This window comes from Passer montanus, unplaced genomic scaffold, assembly GCF_014805655.1.
Source record: "Passer montanus isolate IOZ18808 unplaced genomic scaffold, ASM1480565v1 scaffold6, whole genome shotgun sequence".
Taxonomy (NCBI): Eukaryota; Metazoa; Chordata; class Aves; order Passeriformes; family Passeridae; genus Passer; species Passer montanus.
Genome location: NW_024371037.1, coordinates 12631257 through 12646612, shown reverse-complemented (window position 1 = coordinate 12646612; position 15356 = coordinate 12631257). Strand labels below are relative to the sequence as shown.

The 15356-nt window shown below is 35.4% G+C and overlaps 1 protein-coding gene across 36 annotated transcripts in view; it reads right to left on the bottom strand.

The window, feature by feature from the left end:
- NRCAM (neuronal cell adhesion molecule) overlaps positions 1-15356 on the bottom strand; it is a 143448-nt gene that overhangs the window by 59864 nt on the left and 68228 nt on the right. For 26 of the 36 annotated variants that reach the window (XM_039726697.1, XM_039726712.1, XM_039726713.1 and 23 more), the window contains exons 4-8: positions 7453-7641; positions 4907-4924; positions 2815-2920; positions 1171-1367; positions 131-253 (exon numbers count right to left, since the gene is read on the bottom strand). In XM_039726697.1, the coding sequence (XP_039582631.1) occupies positions 131-253; positions 1171-1367; positions 2815-2920; positions 4907-4924; positions 7453-7543 (535 nt within the window). In that variant the 5' untranslated portion in view covers positions 7544-7641. The remainder of the gene's footprint in view (positions 1-130; positions 254-1170; positions 1368-2814; positions 2921-4906; positions 4925-7452; positions 7642-15356) is intronic. The other 10 variants (XM_039726722.1, XM_039726731.1, XM_039726725.1 and 7 more) reach the window with 1 other exon arrangement.

Here is a 15356-nt window from a genome sequence, read left to right as displayed (position 1 = left end):
CTGTTCTACAGAAATGGAAATTCACTGGATTTTACCTTAGAGGGAAACTTCACCATCTGTGGTTTTGGTAAGCAATGATGTACTACGTAGAAAAACTGCAAAAAGTCAACTGCTTAAGAAACAAACTCACCATTATCCATCCAAAATATGATAGGTGGTGGCAAGCCAACAGGAGGTCTGCAGTGCAGTACTAGTGAATCACCTTCGCGAACATGATTTGGTTCCAGTTTTTCTTTTGTCCACAAAGGCGATCCTACAGAAAGTGGTTTTGACACACACACAAAATTTGGATTGGCAAAAACTCGAAAATTTAAAGGGAAAATGCACAAAGTACTCCAGAGAAATGAAAGAACTACATCCATCAGAATGTTAAGTCCTTTCATGTTTGCTTAAGTTTTTATTTTTGTTCTTCTTTATGTTTTCTTGGAAGAAAAGTACACCTGTGATTTACTGAAAGTATAATCAACTGATTCAAATTATTTTGAAAGGTTTTAAAAGGTTTTGTAACAGTATCTTGCAAATTTTTAACTATACTGAATAAAAAGGTGATGTGCTAAAATAGAAAAACAGGTAGACATTTCTGAAGCAGTATTATACACAATGTCTTTAACTAAGATGTGAGAACAGCACATATTAAGCTGAGAAGCTTGGAAACTAAACTGAGATAAAGCTCATAAAAAGCTGTAGAAACAATCTACCACTAGTAAAAAAATGTTAGATTCCTTATACTTCAGATATGTTATGCTTTAAAGATATTACAAAAACTATGGAGTACAGACTTCATAAACAGAAAAAAAATTGTGATCATCAATTATGTCACCCATGTCAACAAATTATCCCTAAAGCCTTACAGATTTAAATATTTTATTCTAGCAGCTAGTGTCATACATACAACTCAGTTTTAAACATTATAAGGTTATCCAGATGTATCAAGAAAAAATTAAATTAAAAATAAATTTTAAAAATTAAAATTAAATTTTTGTAAAAAAACATATTTGAGAGAACCTGTAATACAGTAGTATACCTGAGTATTAGAAAATAGGCAATAACTTCTAGCATGGTCACTTGGATGACTGAAATTTTAAGACAGGAAAACAAAAAGGCAAAAAGTTCATAAGCAAATAAAACCAAAGTGTTTCACACTTTATGAGCATTAAGAGCTTTACTTACTAGAAGGCCTTATAACGATATTGTTGGAAATGGCTGCTCCTCGTTCATTCCTTGCTGTACACTGGTAAACTCCCTCATATGCTTCTGCTTTCCCACCATTCATAATATTTATGACAAGAGTCCCTGAATTTGGTTTCATTGTTACCTGTGCGTCTTTATCTATATCAAAATGAGTTCCATTGCGTGTCCAGGAGAAGCTAAAACAATAAAAACAAAAAGAAAAGTTTATTTTTAGCTGCTTTTTGTAGACTGTATGAAGAAAAAGAAGAAAAAGCAATCAACAAAAATACATATTATTTTTTCATTAGCAGATAAGTAAGACTCATTCCCAAACTAAATTAACTAATAAAGCAGTACAGAAATTTTGCTATAAGAAATCTGGCAGTATTTCAAGATAAAAGATTTGGCTGAACATATTTACAAGAGCTATTTCAAAGTTAATTCTTAAAAAAAAAATACATTAAAATTTCTGAGGTTGATCATACATGGAAAATAACTGATTTCCTTTCTACTCAAAATGAAGCAGTAACATCTGCAAGAACTGATATTGCTAAAGCTGCATTAGCATTTCCATTATGAAACCTCTTGTTGAAAGTGTTTATAACCCTGTCTTTTAAAACTTGCTAAGGGCTGAAATGTGTCATCTCAGGCCCAGCAGGAGACCATTTATTTTAATTGGTTTGGTGATTTTGAAGTTATGCAAGTGAATTAAAGACTGTGGTGAGTTTGAGTCCTTTTCACTATTCTAATGCAAACATAATTCTCTAATAGAAATTATATAATCTGAGAGCCTTTACTTGGCTTAGTAAATTTATACCAACACTACTCAAAACAATAGATATTTTGAAAATAGACTTTAAAAATGAAGACTCATAGAACTCATAAAAATTGTCAAGAAGCAGAGGTTCACAGTTTACAACTTAGACCATAAACACTTTCTTACTTATGCTCTGTTTATGGTCGTGAGAAGTATAGTCACAGAGAGCTTGACCAACACCCATGAAGTGCTGAGCGCTCCCAGCTTCAAACACCGTGAACAGCAGTTTTTGTACTTGTTACATTTCAGCTTCAGAATCTTAAGCACAAACACTTTTTATGCTGGTTAGAATGCTTCCTAAAGTATAAATGTAAATGGCACTAGAAAAGCTCAAATTCTAACAGACTCAAATTGCGCGTTGACCTTCTGCAGCAGGACTGGACATGATACTTGCACCTTGTGTTGGGGGAGAGAAGGACTGGACCTGCAGCAGTGCTGCACCCCAATGCAGTGTTTTTGGGAGGACTACCATGGATCATGAACTAACTGAACTTCTTTCTTACAACTTTGCAGGTGAAGTTTCGGAATGTGGGGTTTCCATTACCAATAATATTAAGAATGCAAAAAAGTGTAATGTGGATTCAAATGAGAAGTGGAGAAAGTGGAACAAACCCCTGAATTTGAGATGAGTGACAGTCAGTCTTTGCTGCTCTAGCTATAGGTAGCATTGCATCCACAAACCTTTATGCCAGGTGTTCTCACCAATAAGAAGTTATCACACTGATATCACACAATTCACACTGTGGGCTGAGAAAGTCCATGTTCTCCTAGTTCTTCCATACTCTTAGGGCAATAAAAGCAAAAAAAAATTAAAAAATGCTACTAACCTAGGAGGTGGCTTTCCTTTGGCTTCACACTGTATTACAATATTCTCTCGAGGGTCAACAATGTAATCTTTTGGAGATTGCTGAGTTATCGTAGGAGGCTGTGACACTTCATTATGAAATACAACAAAGAGAGATGATTTCAACAATATTTTCAAAGCATTACCAAGACACTTTTGTAAGCAGAGAAAGAAGAACTGCAGTTAGTAACTAAATCACTGACAGAAGAGTAGGATTAAATTATCCTTTGTATCAGGAGGCTGAAGCTCTCTATCCTTGTAAATCAGTGTAGCTATACTAACTTCCAACTGAGCTATCCTGATTTACAGTGGATGAAGATCTTGGCCAAAACATTTAATGAAAATATCATTTCTATACCTCAGATTTCAAAAGATTTTCATAAAACCAAAGGACAAAAATTCTAAGTCCAACAAATCTGAAATCAGGAGTCGCAAGACATAAACCTCCACAAAATGTTTTTTTATCACACAGAAGGAAAAAATATACATAGCTTTGTGCTTCTAAATATTTTGCGTATTTTCAAATTCTCTGTGGGTGAAACCTCTCCACACATTTATTTTGCTTATGATATTGCATTAATCTACAAAGCATGCTTTTAAGAACTACTTTTCAGGAGTAAAAAATGTGTTGTAAGAAAATACACTGTTAAAAATGACAAAAATAGTATCTAGCTTCCAAATAAAGTAAACATGTAGGAAAATTAAGGCACCAATCCCCCTTAAGAAATCCATTAAAAATATAGTCTGTGAAGTGTCCCAGGAGAAGCAATCATTTAACATCTGTCATTTTTCAAGTACTATAAAACAAGTAGCACAGAACAAAATTGATTCACCTGACAAAGTAGTTGGTGTCTACCTATGGTAATTTATAACCTATTACCATTATCTATGCTCATTTTTGCATTAAAAAACACTGTTTGTGATATTAAGATAGTGAGAAAGGTGTCTTCCTCAACATTATTCATTTATTTATAGTTTAGTGTCACCTAAATAAACCTGTTTAATAGTACACCCATGAACATCCCTGTCTAAGTGCTGTAAATCAGCTGTCCAGCAATACCCTTTGCCTGTGCTTTGGGGTAATTGCTAGTCACTGGAACAAAATATTTCAGTCATTAGAGTTAGCTGTGTTCTCATGCCTCACTCCAGACAGTTAAAATTCTACAACTGGGATTTTTATTTAAGTCTTGCTTAAGGATACCATTACACATTAAGTACTCCTTTGCACAGACAGAGGTAGCTGCCTGTAAAACTCTATCTGCAAGAAACAGCAATGAAAAGAAATGGAACCATAACAAAACACAGCAGCCAAGCAGAACAGAGCAGGCCAGAGAGAACTGGGTTCTGCTCCTCACTGCACAGGGGAGAACCCCTGAAAGAGGAAGGCAACATTTTTACATGATGCCTTTGTGTGTATTTCTTTAGGAGTACTTCAAGGCAATCCTTTTCCCTCTCAGAGGCATTTCTCAGGGTCATTATATATCAGATGCTTACTTGGGAAAAGCAGATTCACTCTGAAAAAGGATATGACACAAACACTGCCCAGCCTACAGGATATTCCATCTGATGCACATCAAAGACCTGCAATCTCCACTCCTGTGTTATGGACTGCACTTCAAACTGATTAAATTAACCATAAAACTAAAGCTAAGTTAGAACCCATAAAATATGAGGTCTACTTAAATAGCTATACCCACTGTGGATATAAAAATATGTCAAATCAGATATGTAAAATAGTACAAAAGTACCTATATTCCAATAAATTTTTTATCAAATATATTTACTCCTGAAAGTAGTAATAAAACACTGAACATGCTGATATTGAGTGTAGACTTTAATGTTAAAATAGCACACCATCAAAAATCACACAATTAATTTATTCAGAATATCAGAATGTTGTTTTATGTACATTAGTATTTTCTGAACACTGCATGCACAAAACATCTAGATACAGCAAACCAAATTATCAACAAGATGTCAGAATCACACATTTTTGGACTGCAAATTCAATTTGCAGCACAATCTGTATTAATTTTCAGCAGCACACAGCTTATTTTTAGTGAAGAGTAACTTACAGTCTTCTAGAAGTTTTGCTTTTATTCCCACATCAGAATCAGCAGTTGAATGGACAAATGGAGATTAAAGAGAAACATTTGTTAGTGAAGAGAAAGTTAGCAATTTTGAGAGGGAAGACAAGTATCTCTGAGAAGTACATTGTTCACCATTAAAAAGAAAACATTTAAAACATTCAGCGCTGCAACTCATGCAGCAATGCCTGAAATTCCAACCACAATTTCCACTGTGTCAGATATTACTACATTTATCTTAAAGCTCTTGCCATGAGAAACCTTCCTGAAGTTGACTTTTTAAAGGCAACCATGCTATGTGATTTTGGCCTTGCAAGGACATAAAACAATAATATTGAGGTGACAGCAGCAAATCAGAATTAATGGAGTGCACTACACTCATGCTGCAGTCAAAATCAATCCACCCATACGATCACATGGAAGAGCAAAGAGAATGCCTCAGGTTAAAATTACTCTTTAAAAACAAAAGCATCTAATTCTACTCAATAGACTTGCAACTCTTTTTGGTTTGAAAAATAACTAAACAAAAAAATTCATCTTAGCTGTCAGATCTTTATTGCTTAATTCCAATGTTTTGCATAAACAAAAATTTATGTCTCTTTATCAATAGGCCAAATGTCCCCGAGTCCCCTACACTTTCAGTCATTCCTGGCCTGCTTTGAGGAGATGTTTGAAAAATAACTAAACAAAAAAATTCATCTTAGCTGTCAGATCTTTATTGCTTAATTCCAATGTTTTGCATAAACAAAAATGTATGTCTCTTTATCAATAGGCCAAACGTCCTTGAGTCCCCTACACTTTCAGTCTGCTGAGGAGGAGACACTTTGAGGAGACACTGACCAAGTGAACTTGGTATGAATAGGAATTTCTAACCTGGATGAAATCTAAATTTTCAACCAATCAAGTATGTTCTCACCAACAGATCTCTATGGTGGATATTCAGGGAAGACCCACAAAAAAATCTAAGTCTTTCCCTTGTGGTGCTTTCCCAGAGACCATTCTCACCATTGTTTATGAAAAAGACACCATCATTCTAGATGTAATTTCTGGCTAAAAATTCAAGTATGTGACTTTATCAGACCTCACAAAATTATTAAGCATGAAGTAGAAGGGAATTAAATTCTCAGTACAGAATTAAAATGGTACATCCAGAAGGGCTATTCATTTTTATCTATTGATGCATTTCTGCTAAATTTAACCCAAAATCTTGCTCTTAAGACAACAATATTAAAGAGGTGCAGAATTTATATTAGTTGCTAAACTACAAGATAGGTTTAAAAGACTATTTATAGCCTGCAAAGATGTTTAAGGAGAAAAAATAAGTTTCAAAAATAACACCTTCATTTATTCATCAAACTTTCAAAGCCTTCCTTAACCCACAGCTTATTCCTATAAGGGCATTTACAACACAACAAGTTGGATGTGATTCAGAGATATTGATTTTGTTACAGAAATACAGGTCATTGGTTTGATAGGCTTGTAAAATGCAAGGGGAAAAAAAAACCCACCAAAGCACTTGCAACATATGTCAATGATTATTAAAGAAAAACATGCACTTCTGGAAGGTAGGAAGGTATCAAAACCACAGGGGTAAAGAAAACCATGCAGATTAGAATCACAGGCAAATTTACTGATGTATTAATCCATCAATTAAACCCCAGCCCTAATGTTCTCTTCCCTGAAAATTAGTTTAACAGATGAATTGTCACTGAGAGGTGCAACATGGTTCACTGAATTCTGAAAATGTGATCATGTTCATCTTAGAAAGAAAACAGCAACCTGAAACACTAGTGATTTAATAAAATTAGTTATTGAGAATATAAAATGCAGCAACCATTGCTTCCTTTTCAGCATGGAGTGCTACCTTCAAGGTTCCCCACTAACAGAGTCTTATATCAGACAAGAACTTCAGATTGTGGGATTTCCCCTCCTCCAGAAGTTTCCTCATGTGTTAATGCTGGAGTTCCCTGCCCAGCACATTTCTAACATGTTTTTAAGTAAAAGTTCTTAACTGTTTTCAGGCACTACTTAAGACATCTAAGAGTCTTACTTACCTTTTTGCATAAAAAAAAAAGATGCTTTGAGTGTCTGAATTTTAGGTATTTGAATATTTTACTAGCTCTCATACCAGCTTCTGTGAACCTCTTCTCTGAAGGTAAGTGATTCCCTACAGCCACTAGGAACCGTCCTGGGATTTTTAGAAAATTATCAATATTATCTTACTTTCACAAACAATTAGCATTTAGCAGGGCTTTTCTGGCCCTCTTCAGTTTGATCACACAAAAGCACACTGAAGTGTAAGTAGGATTCTGCGAGAATCCCGTGTTACACCTCCTCAGCTGAACAATATAACTCATTTTATATGCACAGGTTTTGAAAATATTCAGTAAGTCAGTGTAAATATTTATAAAGTCCTGATTAAATAACCAAACACACTATTTTTAGCTCCATGTTGGACTAATCTTCAGCTTCCTACAGAAAATATTTAATTATTCTTCCATTATTCTGCACTTATTTATCAGGTTAGTACTTACAGTCAAGAGGTACATCCAGTGCAGAAATAATTTGGCACAGAAAGAGGACCAGGGAAATTTTGCTTGTAGGTATGCTCATCTTTTTCATCATGATTTTCGACTGTACTGAGTAAATCACACTTGAAGAATGAAGTTCAACTTGGTACGACTAGATAGCTTGCAGTAGTTATGTAAGTATAGACAAGAAACCTGATAAATAAAAAAACAAAAGAACAATATGCAGATATAATGGAGAGTTAAATGATCACATGCATCTTAATAATATTATGAAATACAAGCAGTCTAAATACTATATCTAAAGATAAGAGTTACACCATGTATTCTACTGAAATCCAAGAAATTCTTAAGTTCTTAGCTCATCTAGATCGTAACACTTTCTTAAAGAAGCTAGTGAAGAACTCCTACAACCTTACTGAATGGAAATACGAATGCCTCTCCTAAGCAGGATAAAGCATCAATCAGTCCATCTAGTTAAAAAAAGAGTATATACTAAAGATAACAGTCCTCTGAAGAGATTTAGAGGATTAAAGCTCTGAATGCCCACCTAGTCTCTCCTTCAAGCACCCTGCACCCTTCTTGGAAAGAGGCATTTTAGGCATCAACTCCAATGAAACCACGTCAAGCCATGAATTTGCTAAGTAAACTGTGGAATCTTTCTTCAGCTTTGAGTTAGGTATTCCAGTTTCTCCCCACTTTGGAACTCTTTCTAATAAGACATTTGTAGACTGAATACACAAGACTTCATGAAAGTGCTATTGTGTACTGTACCTAGGCTCCTATTTCTGGATATCTGATTCCACTCAAAATAGGTAACATCAAAATGCTTTGTCATTTCTAGCCTGAAATCAAAATATAATTAACTGTCAGCATATTCTCAAACATTCTTCTCCTCCTTTCATGTGTGACAAACTGTCGGAAATGAAACTTAAGTTCTTTGAAAAGGGTTAGATTTCCCCCCTCAGCCAAGCATGAGAGATCACATTAGCCATGCAGAATGATTCTGGTTCCCTTCTTATTTTCTGCGTTCAGGACCAAGCTCTAGCTGAAAATGTTGGAGCAGTGAAAACTATCTGCCTGCAAGCCCCATGAACATCACCAGTGACCTACAAAGACCTATGCAGCCGTAAAAATCCAAACGGTGCTTGCACAATGCACTCAGTGAATGAACATCCACTGAGAAAGTACTTTCCAGATGGATCAGAAAGTTCACAGTGACCAGCATTAATTCACCTTGAAGAGAACACTTGCTCAGCTCTGGCTACAGATATGAAACACAAAGCTATCCACAAGGAGTTAAAGCTGCAAATAAGCAGCTGCATTATGAATGTTAAATTAAGAGTTGTTTGTGCTTCTTGAAGTTACTTAAGCCAGTCTATGGTAAGAATTTCCCTCAATTTTCAGACTACAGAAGAAATTATGCCTCTTAATTGCTGCTGTAAATTATCTTTCTCTTTGTACAGTTCTCTGAGCGAGACTGGAATTAGAAACTAGAATTGAGATGTGGAGCTCTATTTCCCGTCCTAACCTGATTCTTACTGTCACTATCTGCAAAACAGATTTTTCTTTCAAAATAAGAATATTCCAGTAGGTTAAAGTTCTAGACATATACTAATTGGGGTTGCTGGGAACTGCTGACTGGGGCATCATGGGACAGGGCAGGCTGCTTATTGACATTCCAAACTATCTCTAGGAATGCATACTGTAATGTAACGACTAATTATTTATCATGGCAGATTAGAAAAACTACAAAACACATCAGAAGAGAGGACATCATAGCTCCGTATAATTATTTATATAAACTCGAACTGCACAAGCAGTCAAGGTGGCATGCAAACCTAAAATACTCAGAAAGGGGTTCAGACATAGAAGGAAAAATACTCAGACTTTCCTAGAAAAACAAACTGAACTTTGCTACATTTTAAATAAGCACCTAAATTGCTGGGGGTTGATCTGGAAAAGGTGAGAAGTATTTTCCCTATCCCATTTTGGCACATACAGTTTACTACACTTCTGCTGCAGCGAGCAAGGGGAAGGAGTAGAGCTTCTGTCAAGAGTGCCTGAGAACACTCCAGCATGTTTCCTGCAGTGAAGTGCTCTCCAGAAAAGCTGATTTTATTCCAGCAACCACAGCTGTCCACTCTTCTCAGTTAAAATAGGTTCTCACCCACTGTTCTCCTGATTAATATGTCGTCTCCTCATTACAATAGCACTGCAATTATCAAGGTGCCCTCTCTGTGCCATGACCTGGGATTTACTCTTTGAAGTATTGCACGCACAAGTGAACCTTGACTTCTATTGTTTCTTCTCTGTGCAACATTTCAGTTCTCCTTCCAAAACCCTGAAAACCTGATTATCCACTTTATTGTCTTGTTCTTTCAACACGTAAAATGAGTATTGCAATGATTTGAGAGTATTGTAAAATCAAATTGCATTTGCTTTGAACAAGTACAAATGAACACACAAGCACCGATGAATCAGGCAGGGGCAATTAAAATGACTGGAAAGTAATACTCTTGAGAAATTGTCTCATATTGTTTACCTCTGCTACTGCAAAGTTCCAGTTGGATACCAATTGAATCTACTGTTGGGATGTTTGGATATAATATGGGACTTCAACCTCAGAGAGCCAATGGGCCTAAAGGGTTTGCGACAGAATATTACTGGAAATTATTTTAGGTTCGTCAGCACAACTGGGTGCTCTTGCTGAATATATTCAAGATTAAATCTGGCATAATTTAATATGAATAAAACAGCTGAGTCAATTGAGGCTCCAAATGACAGAGAGGACACATTTTTCCTCTGGCTCTCTTCAACAGAAGCATACAACAAGTTTAGTTTCCTTGTAAGTGCTGCTGCAATATTTTTTTTTTTAGGATGTAAGAGTGTAAGGAAGTGTGTTTACTGAAATTCAACCTAGTGCAAAGTTAGACAGCATTTTCTAAACTCAATATTATTTCACAGACATTTGATGCACCACTGATTATGCATTTCTACTCAATTACATTATTTTTAAGACAAAAAGGTCTTTAGAAATGTGAACAGAAACCAAGGTCAGTGTAAAAAATGTGAAAGGGTTATTAAATTGCAAGACAGAACAACTGGAATACTTCATACACATTAGGAAAAAAAGCATTATCTTCTATATAAATATTACTGAATTAATGCAGTACAAGTTAGACACTGGAGATTAGAGAAAAACTATTACTTAGCAAAAAACTTCCTCTGCCTCATTTGTCTAATGCCTCTTTTTTTTTCTCACAGTGAAAGACAGATATAATTAGAATATAGGAAAAAGAAACAGTTTTCAAGGAAATTTGTTTCATAGCAGTCTTATATCCACAGAAAAATGAATAGCAATTTCAAATGGCATAAATGTATTTAATGATTTTTACATTTAAAAAAGTGTTGAAGATTATAATCAAAAAGCACAAAATGCTTGTTTTTGACGACAACAGCAATACCCTTATCACTTAATGGAAGGTCTATACAGGCCTTATGTGTTTTACACAACTATGCTATCTATGCAAGTATTAATAAGATGATTTAAAATATTTTTGAACAAATGGTTTCAAATTTCACACTTCTTTTTTAGGTTATCTAGTATTTTCAATAACAGGCCACATTAAAAAAAAACTCTAATTAGAAACAACTATTTAATTTAAATCTTTCAAATAGGAAGAGATGCACTTAGCGTTACACTACCTAAGCAGCAAAGACACAGCACTACTAGAAACAATAATGCTATATAACAAGAATAATTCTAACAGTTTTTATGGAGGTAATATGACATAATAGACTAAACACCCAGGTATGTGTTGTCAGACCTCTAATTAGAAACAACTATTTAATTTAAATCTTTCAAATAGGAAGAGATGCACTTAGCGTTACACTACCTAAGCAGCAAAGACACAGCACTACTAGAAACAATAATGCTATATAACAAGAATAATTCTAACAGTTTTTATGGAGGTAATATGACATAATAGACTAAACACCCAGGTATGTGTTGTCAGACCCAAGTAGTACTCAAAATTCTGCTCTTAAATAATCTTGTAGTCAATTCAGTCCCAACTGGTTTGCTTTCTCCATCCATCTCTTACCTATTAGATGCAAATTATCCAAGCTAGGGTAAATTTTCAGATAGCTGGTCTTAATCTACTCACCACAGGACACATAGCTTTAGAGTGTCTGAATAGAGGTGCCAGTAAAAAGAAATAATTTTTAAAACATTCTAAAAGCACACCTGTCAATCCAGGACAGGTTTGTCATGGTTTGACAACACCACATTAGAAATATTCCTCATCTTTTAGAGCCCTGGAAAATACCACACTGCTTTCCTCCAAGTTTTTAATTTTTCACTATCTAAAGGATAAATCTATCCTTTAAAGTCATCGGAAAATACCACACTGCTTTCCTCCAAGTTTTTAATTTTTCACTATCTACTATAAATCTATCCTTTAAAGTCATCACGGAATACTAAATCATCTTCTGTGATCTCCTGTTGATGAAGCCTAAGCCCATTGCTTTGGATTTAGCTACATTGTAAATGTTATAGGGACATCCATTTAAAGAGAACTGGATGAAAAATAAACTACACAGAACTCTTGAATTCAACAAGGTCTCCTCAGGACTAATTCACATGGTTCAGATACTTATTAGGGTTTGGTGTTTATATGCACTTCGCCATTTTCAAGCTATTTTGACAAAGGCAGATGGCCTTGTGTGCCACACTCTAAATGTTCTCAGCAATTCTATATACAGCAAAAAATCATCAGCCTGGTTACACTACTGAACTGCCACTACACTCAGCATTACTGTTTTGGCTCTGAGAATGAACTTAAGCATTCATGGTGGTCTCCCTCCTTTCCACAATCCAGACACAATTTAGAGTCTCTCTACCATCACTTTCTATTTTCAACTATGGGAAAGACACTTAGTCCATGAAACTTCTTTACTAACAATGCTACATTAAGACCTGCCAACTGGTTTGTAATTCATCAAAGTCTGGTCCGTTTTGTTACATAGTTCAATTCATGTTTTTATTAATTGGTTTCACGTGGCAGTAAGTGAAATGCTTTTCAAAGTCTTTTACACTGACACCATCATCTTATCAAACTTGTAATTTTACCAGATATTAAAATATTAAAATCAAGTTTTTGTCAATCATTTGTTTTACAAGCTCTGATTCTACTCAGAGTTTTATGGAAAGTAATTTTACTCAAGGCCTTTAATTCCCTATCAGCTGAGCCCCCAATCAGCTTTTTCCATATGTTCACTGTGATTTATATCAGGCTATACTTACTCTGCTCAATCTGCTTGTCTATTCTGAATCTGGGCAGAACACCAACTCTCTTCCAGTCTTAAGGAATATATTAAAAATGAAAACCTGTGAACCAGATATCTTCCCTACTGGCACCTCTGGAGCTCACAGGTAGGCCCATGACACCAAGACTTGCTGAATGATATAAAATTATATATCTTCAACACGTATTATTCAATATCTACTAGGACTAAAGAGGTTTTCCATCCTAATATGATATATCATATTTTTTCTTCCAATTAGTCATGTTACTTGAAATAATAAAACATCATCAGAAAACAGTGTTTCTTTTTTCTAAGACAGTGTTTCAGTTTCTAAGACTTGGTCCTATTAAAAAAATCCACATATTTGCCTGCTTGTCTCCACCATGAAAATGACCAACACATCTGCCATGAGAACATGCCTAAAATTTCATAGTTGCTAACTGGATCTCTTTGGTAGATCAATATGAACACTGGAACACTGCTAAAAAAAGCAGAGACAGGGCTCCTTCAAAATTCCACTCTTATTTCAACTGTCTGCTCAAGAAATACAATCTATGAGCACCAAAAAATGCAGAGGAAAAAACCCAAACAACTAATCACAGAGGTCAAATATCTAATTAAGGGCTACAGGTAAGCCTGTAAATTCAGTCATGTGTCACAGACTTGAATCCTTAAAGCAGCCACTAAGAGTTGATTTTTAAAATACTGAAGCAAGGCTAATCTGTGCTTTTTACATATTCCCTGAAGGCCTATATTGGATTTGGCCCTTTTGAGGATTTAAAGAGAGCAGCATTTACTTTTTAGATCCTGCTCAGCTTAATTATAAACTGCTTTGGCTGGGATGACTATAGACATGGCCAAGCAAAGCTGTGGATAGCTCTCAAATAGGTAGGTAAACTTAGTAAGCCTGGCAAGTTTAGATGCCCCCAGAATCAAATCAGCTTCTGAACAGGACTTTTGTACTGCAGATTTAAACAGATGTCTCAGTCTTGCTTGGGTCCTTTCAGGTATCCTAAATATGTGACTGGATTAATATTCTTTTACCTTTTTAATCCCCTGACATAAAAATGATGGAATAGAGCATAAAATTAATGGTATAGTGACATCAATTTCAGCAGTTCTTTAGAGTCATTACAGCCTGAACAAATACACAACATCTCTTATGCACGTATACATACTTTACTGTCTTTCAAAGACTTGGTTGAGATGTTGAGTGTAACTTTGCAATTCTGCTGAAGACCATGAGTTTACAACGGAGTGAGCAACAATGTAACTTGCATTGATTTAGAGAGAGCTAGTTTGGCTTGGAGCAAATCACTAAATATGGCGATCAAGAAGAGGAAAGAATTCTGCTTGACCATTAAAATTCTCAGAAAGTTAGAAAGAATTCAAAGTGAGTGAGAGAAAATAAACTAAGAAAACACATTTTTACAGCTCGTGGATGGTAAAAACAGGTACCTAGATGATGGTATCATTAGGATAGCTCTTCATGCTTTGACACTTTTAGAGCATGCAAATGATCTCATCGCTCTTTAAGTACAAATAATTCAGCACAAACTTCAACAAGACAAACATTTTCAAGTAGCCCATCTCTTTCCCTCTGAAAGGTTTTGCAACAGAATAAAACAGTGCTTATAAGAAAAAATATCAATGTATCATCAGCCTGCTTTGACAGGTATACCATAGTGAAGTGGTAAGTGAAGCCATACCCTTAGTGAAGACTGCCAGTTCAGTTCCTTGTAAATATGCAAAGAGGATGCTCAGCTGAAATACTCCCTGAAAAATTAATTTCTTTACCTGGGAGATGTGATGAAATGGATTTTTTTTCTATTTTCCTAATTTTTTCCTAACCATCAGAATTCAGTGCAGGGGTTTCAGAGCTACCTAAGGAGAAGGTAATACACTCTGTATGACACTGATTAATTACCTTCTTTGCATCCCTACAGCTAACCCCAAAAGCACTGACTGTCCAGAAGTATTCCTGCAGTCCTGGAGACATTCTTGAGAAAACCATATTGTGCAGAAGATTAGGATATGATTCACAGACAGGGCAACTCCTCCCTTGGGGAAGTAGAGCAGAAACCACTAATATTAGCATGACATGCTGGAATAGTTATGCTAAAGAGGAGGTCAATCAGAACAGGGACATTGCCAGAAAAGGAGGACTAAGGCATTCTGTCAAATGTAAAACCCTAACAAGTGCATGAACAAAGGAGGGTAAACAGCACAGAGGGAACAAACTGTACCAACTAGCTGCTCTGGTACATTTTTTAGTGATGGGCATTAGGAACCAGCCACCTATGTGCAACACCTATTTAACAGGTAAAAGTTAGCCTGTTTGCTCATTTAATTTTAAATAATTATGTTAAAGAAGTTACAATTACACCTGTAATCCGCCCACCATTAAAAACTGTAATGAACAGAGAATTGTGATACAAACACTTCAACACTATAGAAATATTCTTGCCAGTCTTTCTAAAACAGTTGATAATTTCACAATTACTATAGCTGTGCAAATCAAGTCTGTGCCTGCTTTATACAGCACTAATTCAACCTGCCATGCTCCCAACAGAATTATATGAGACCTAAGTATATGAACC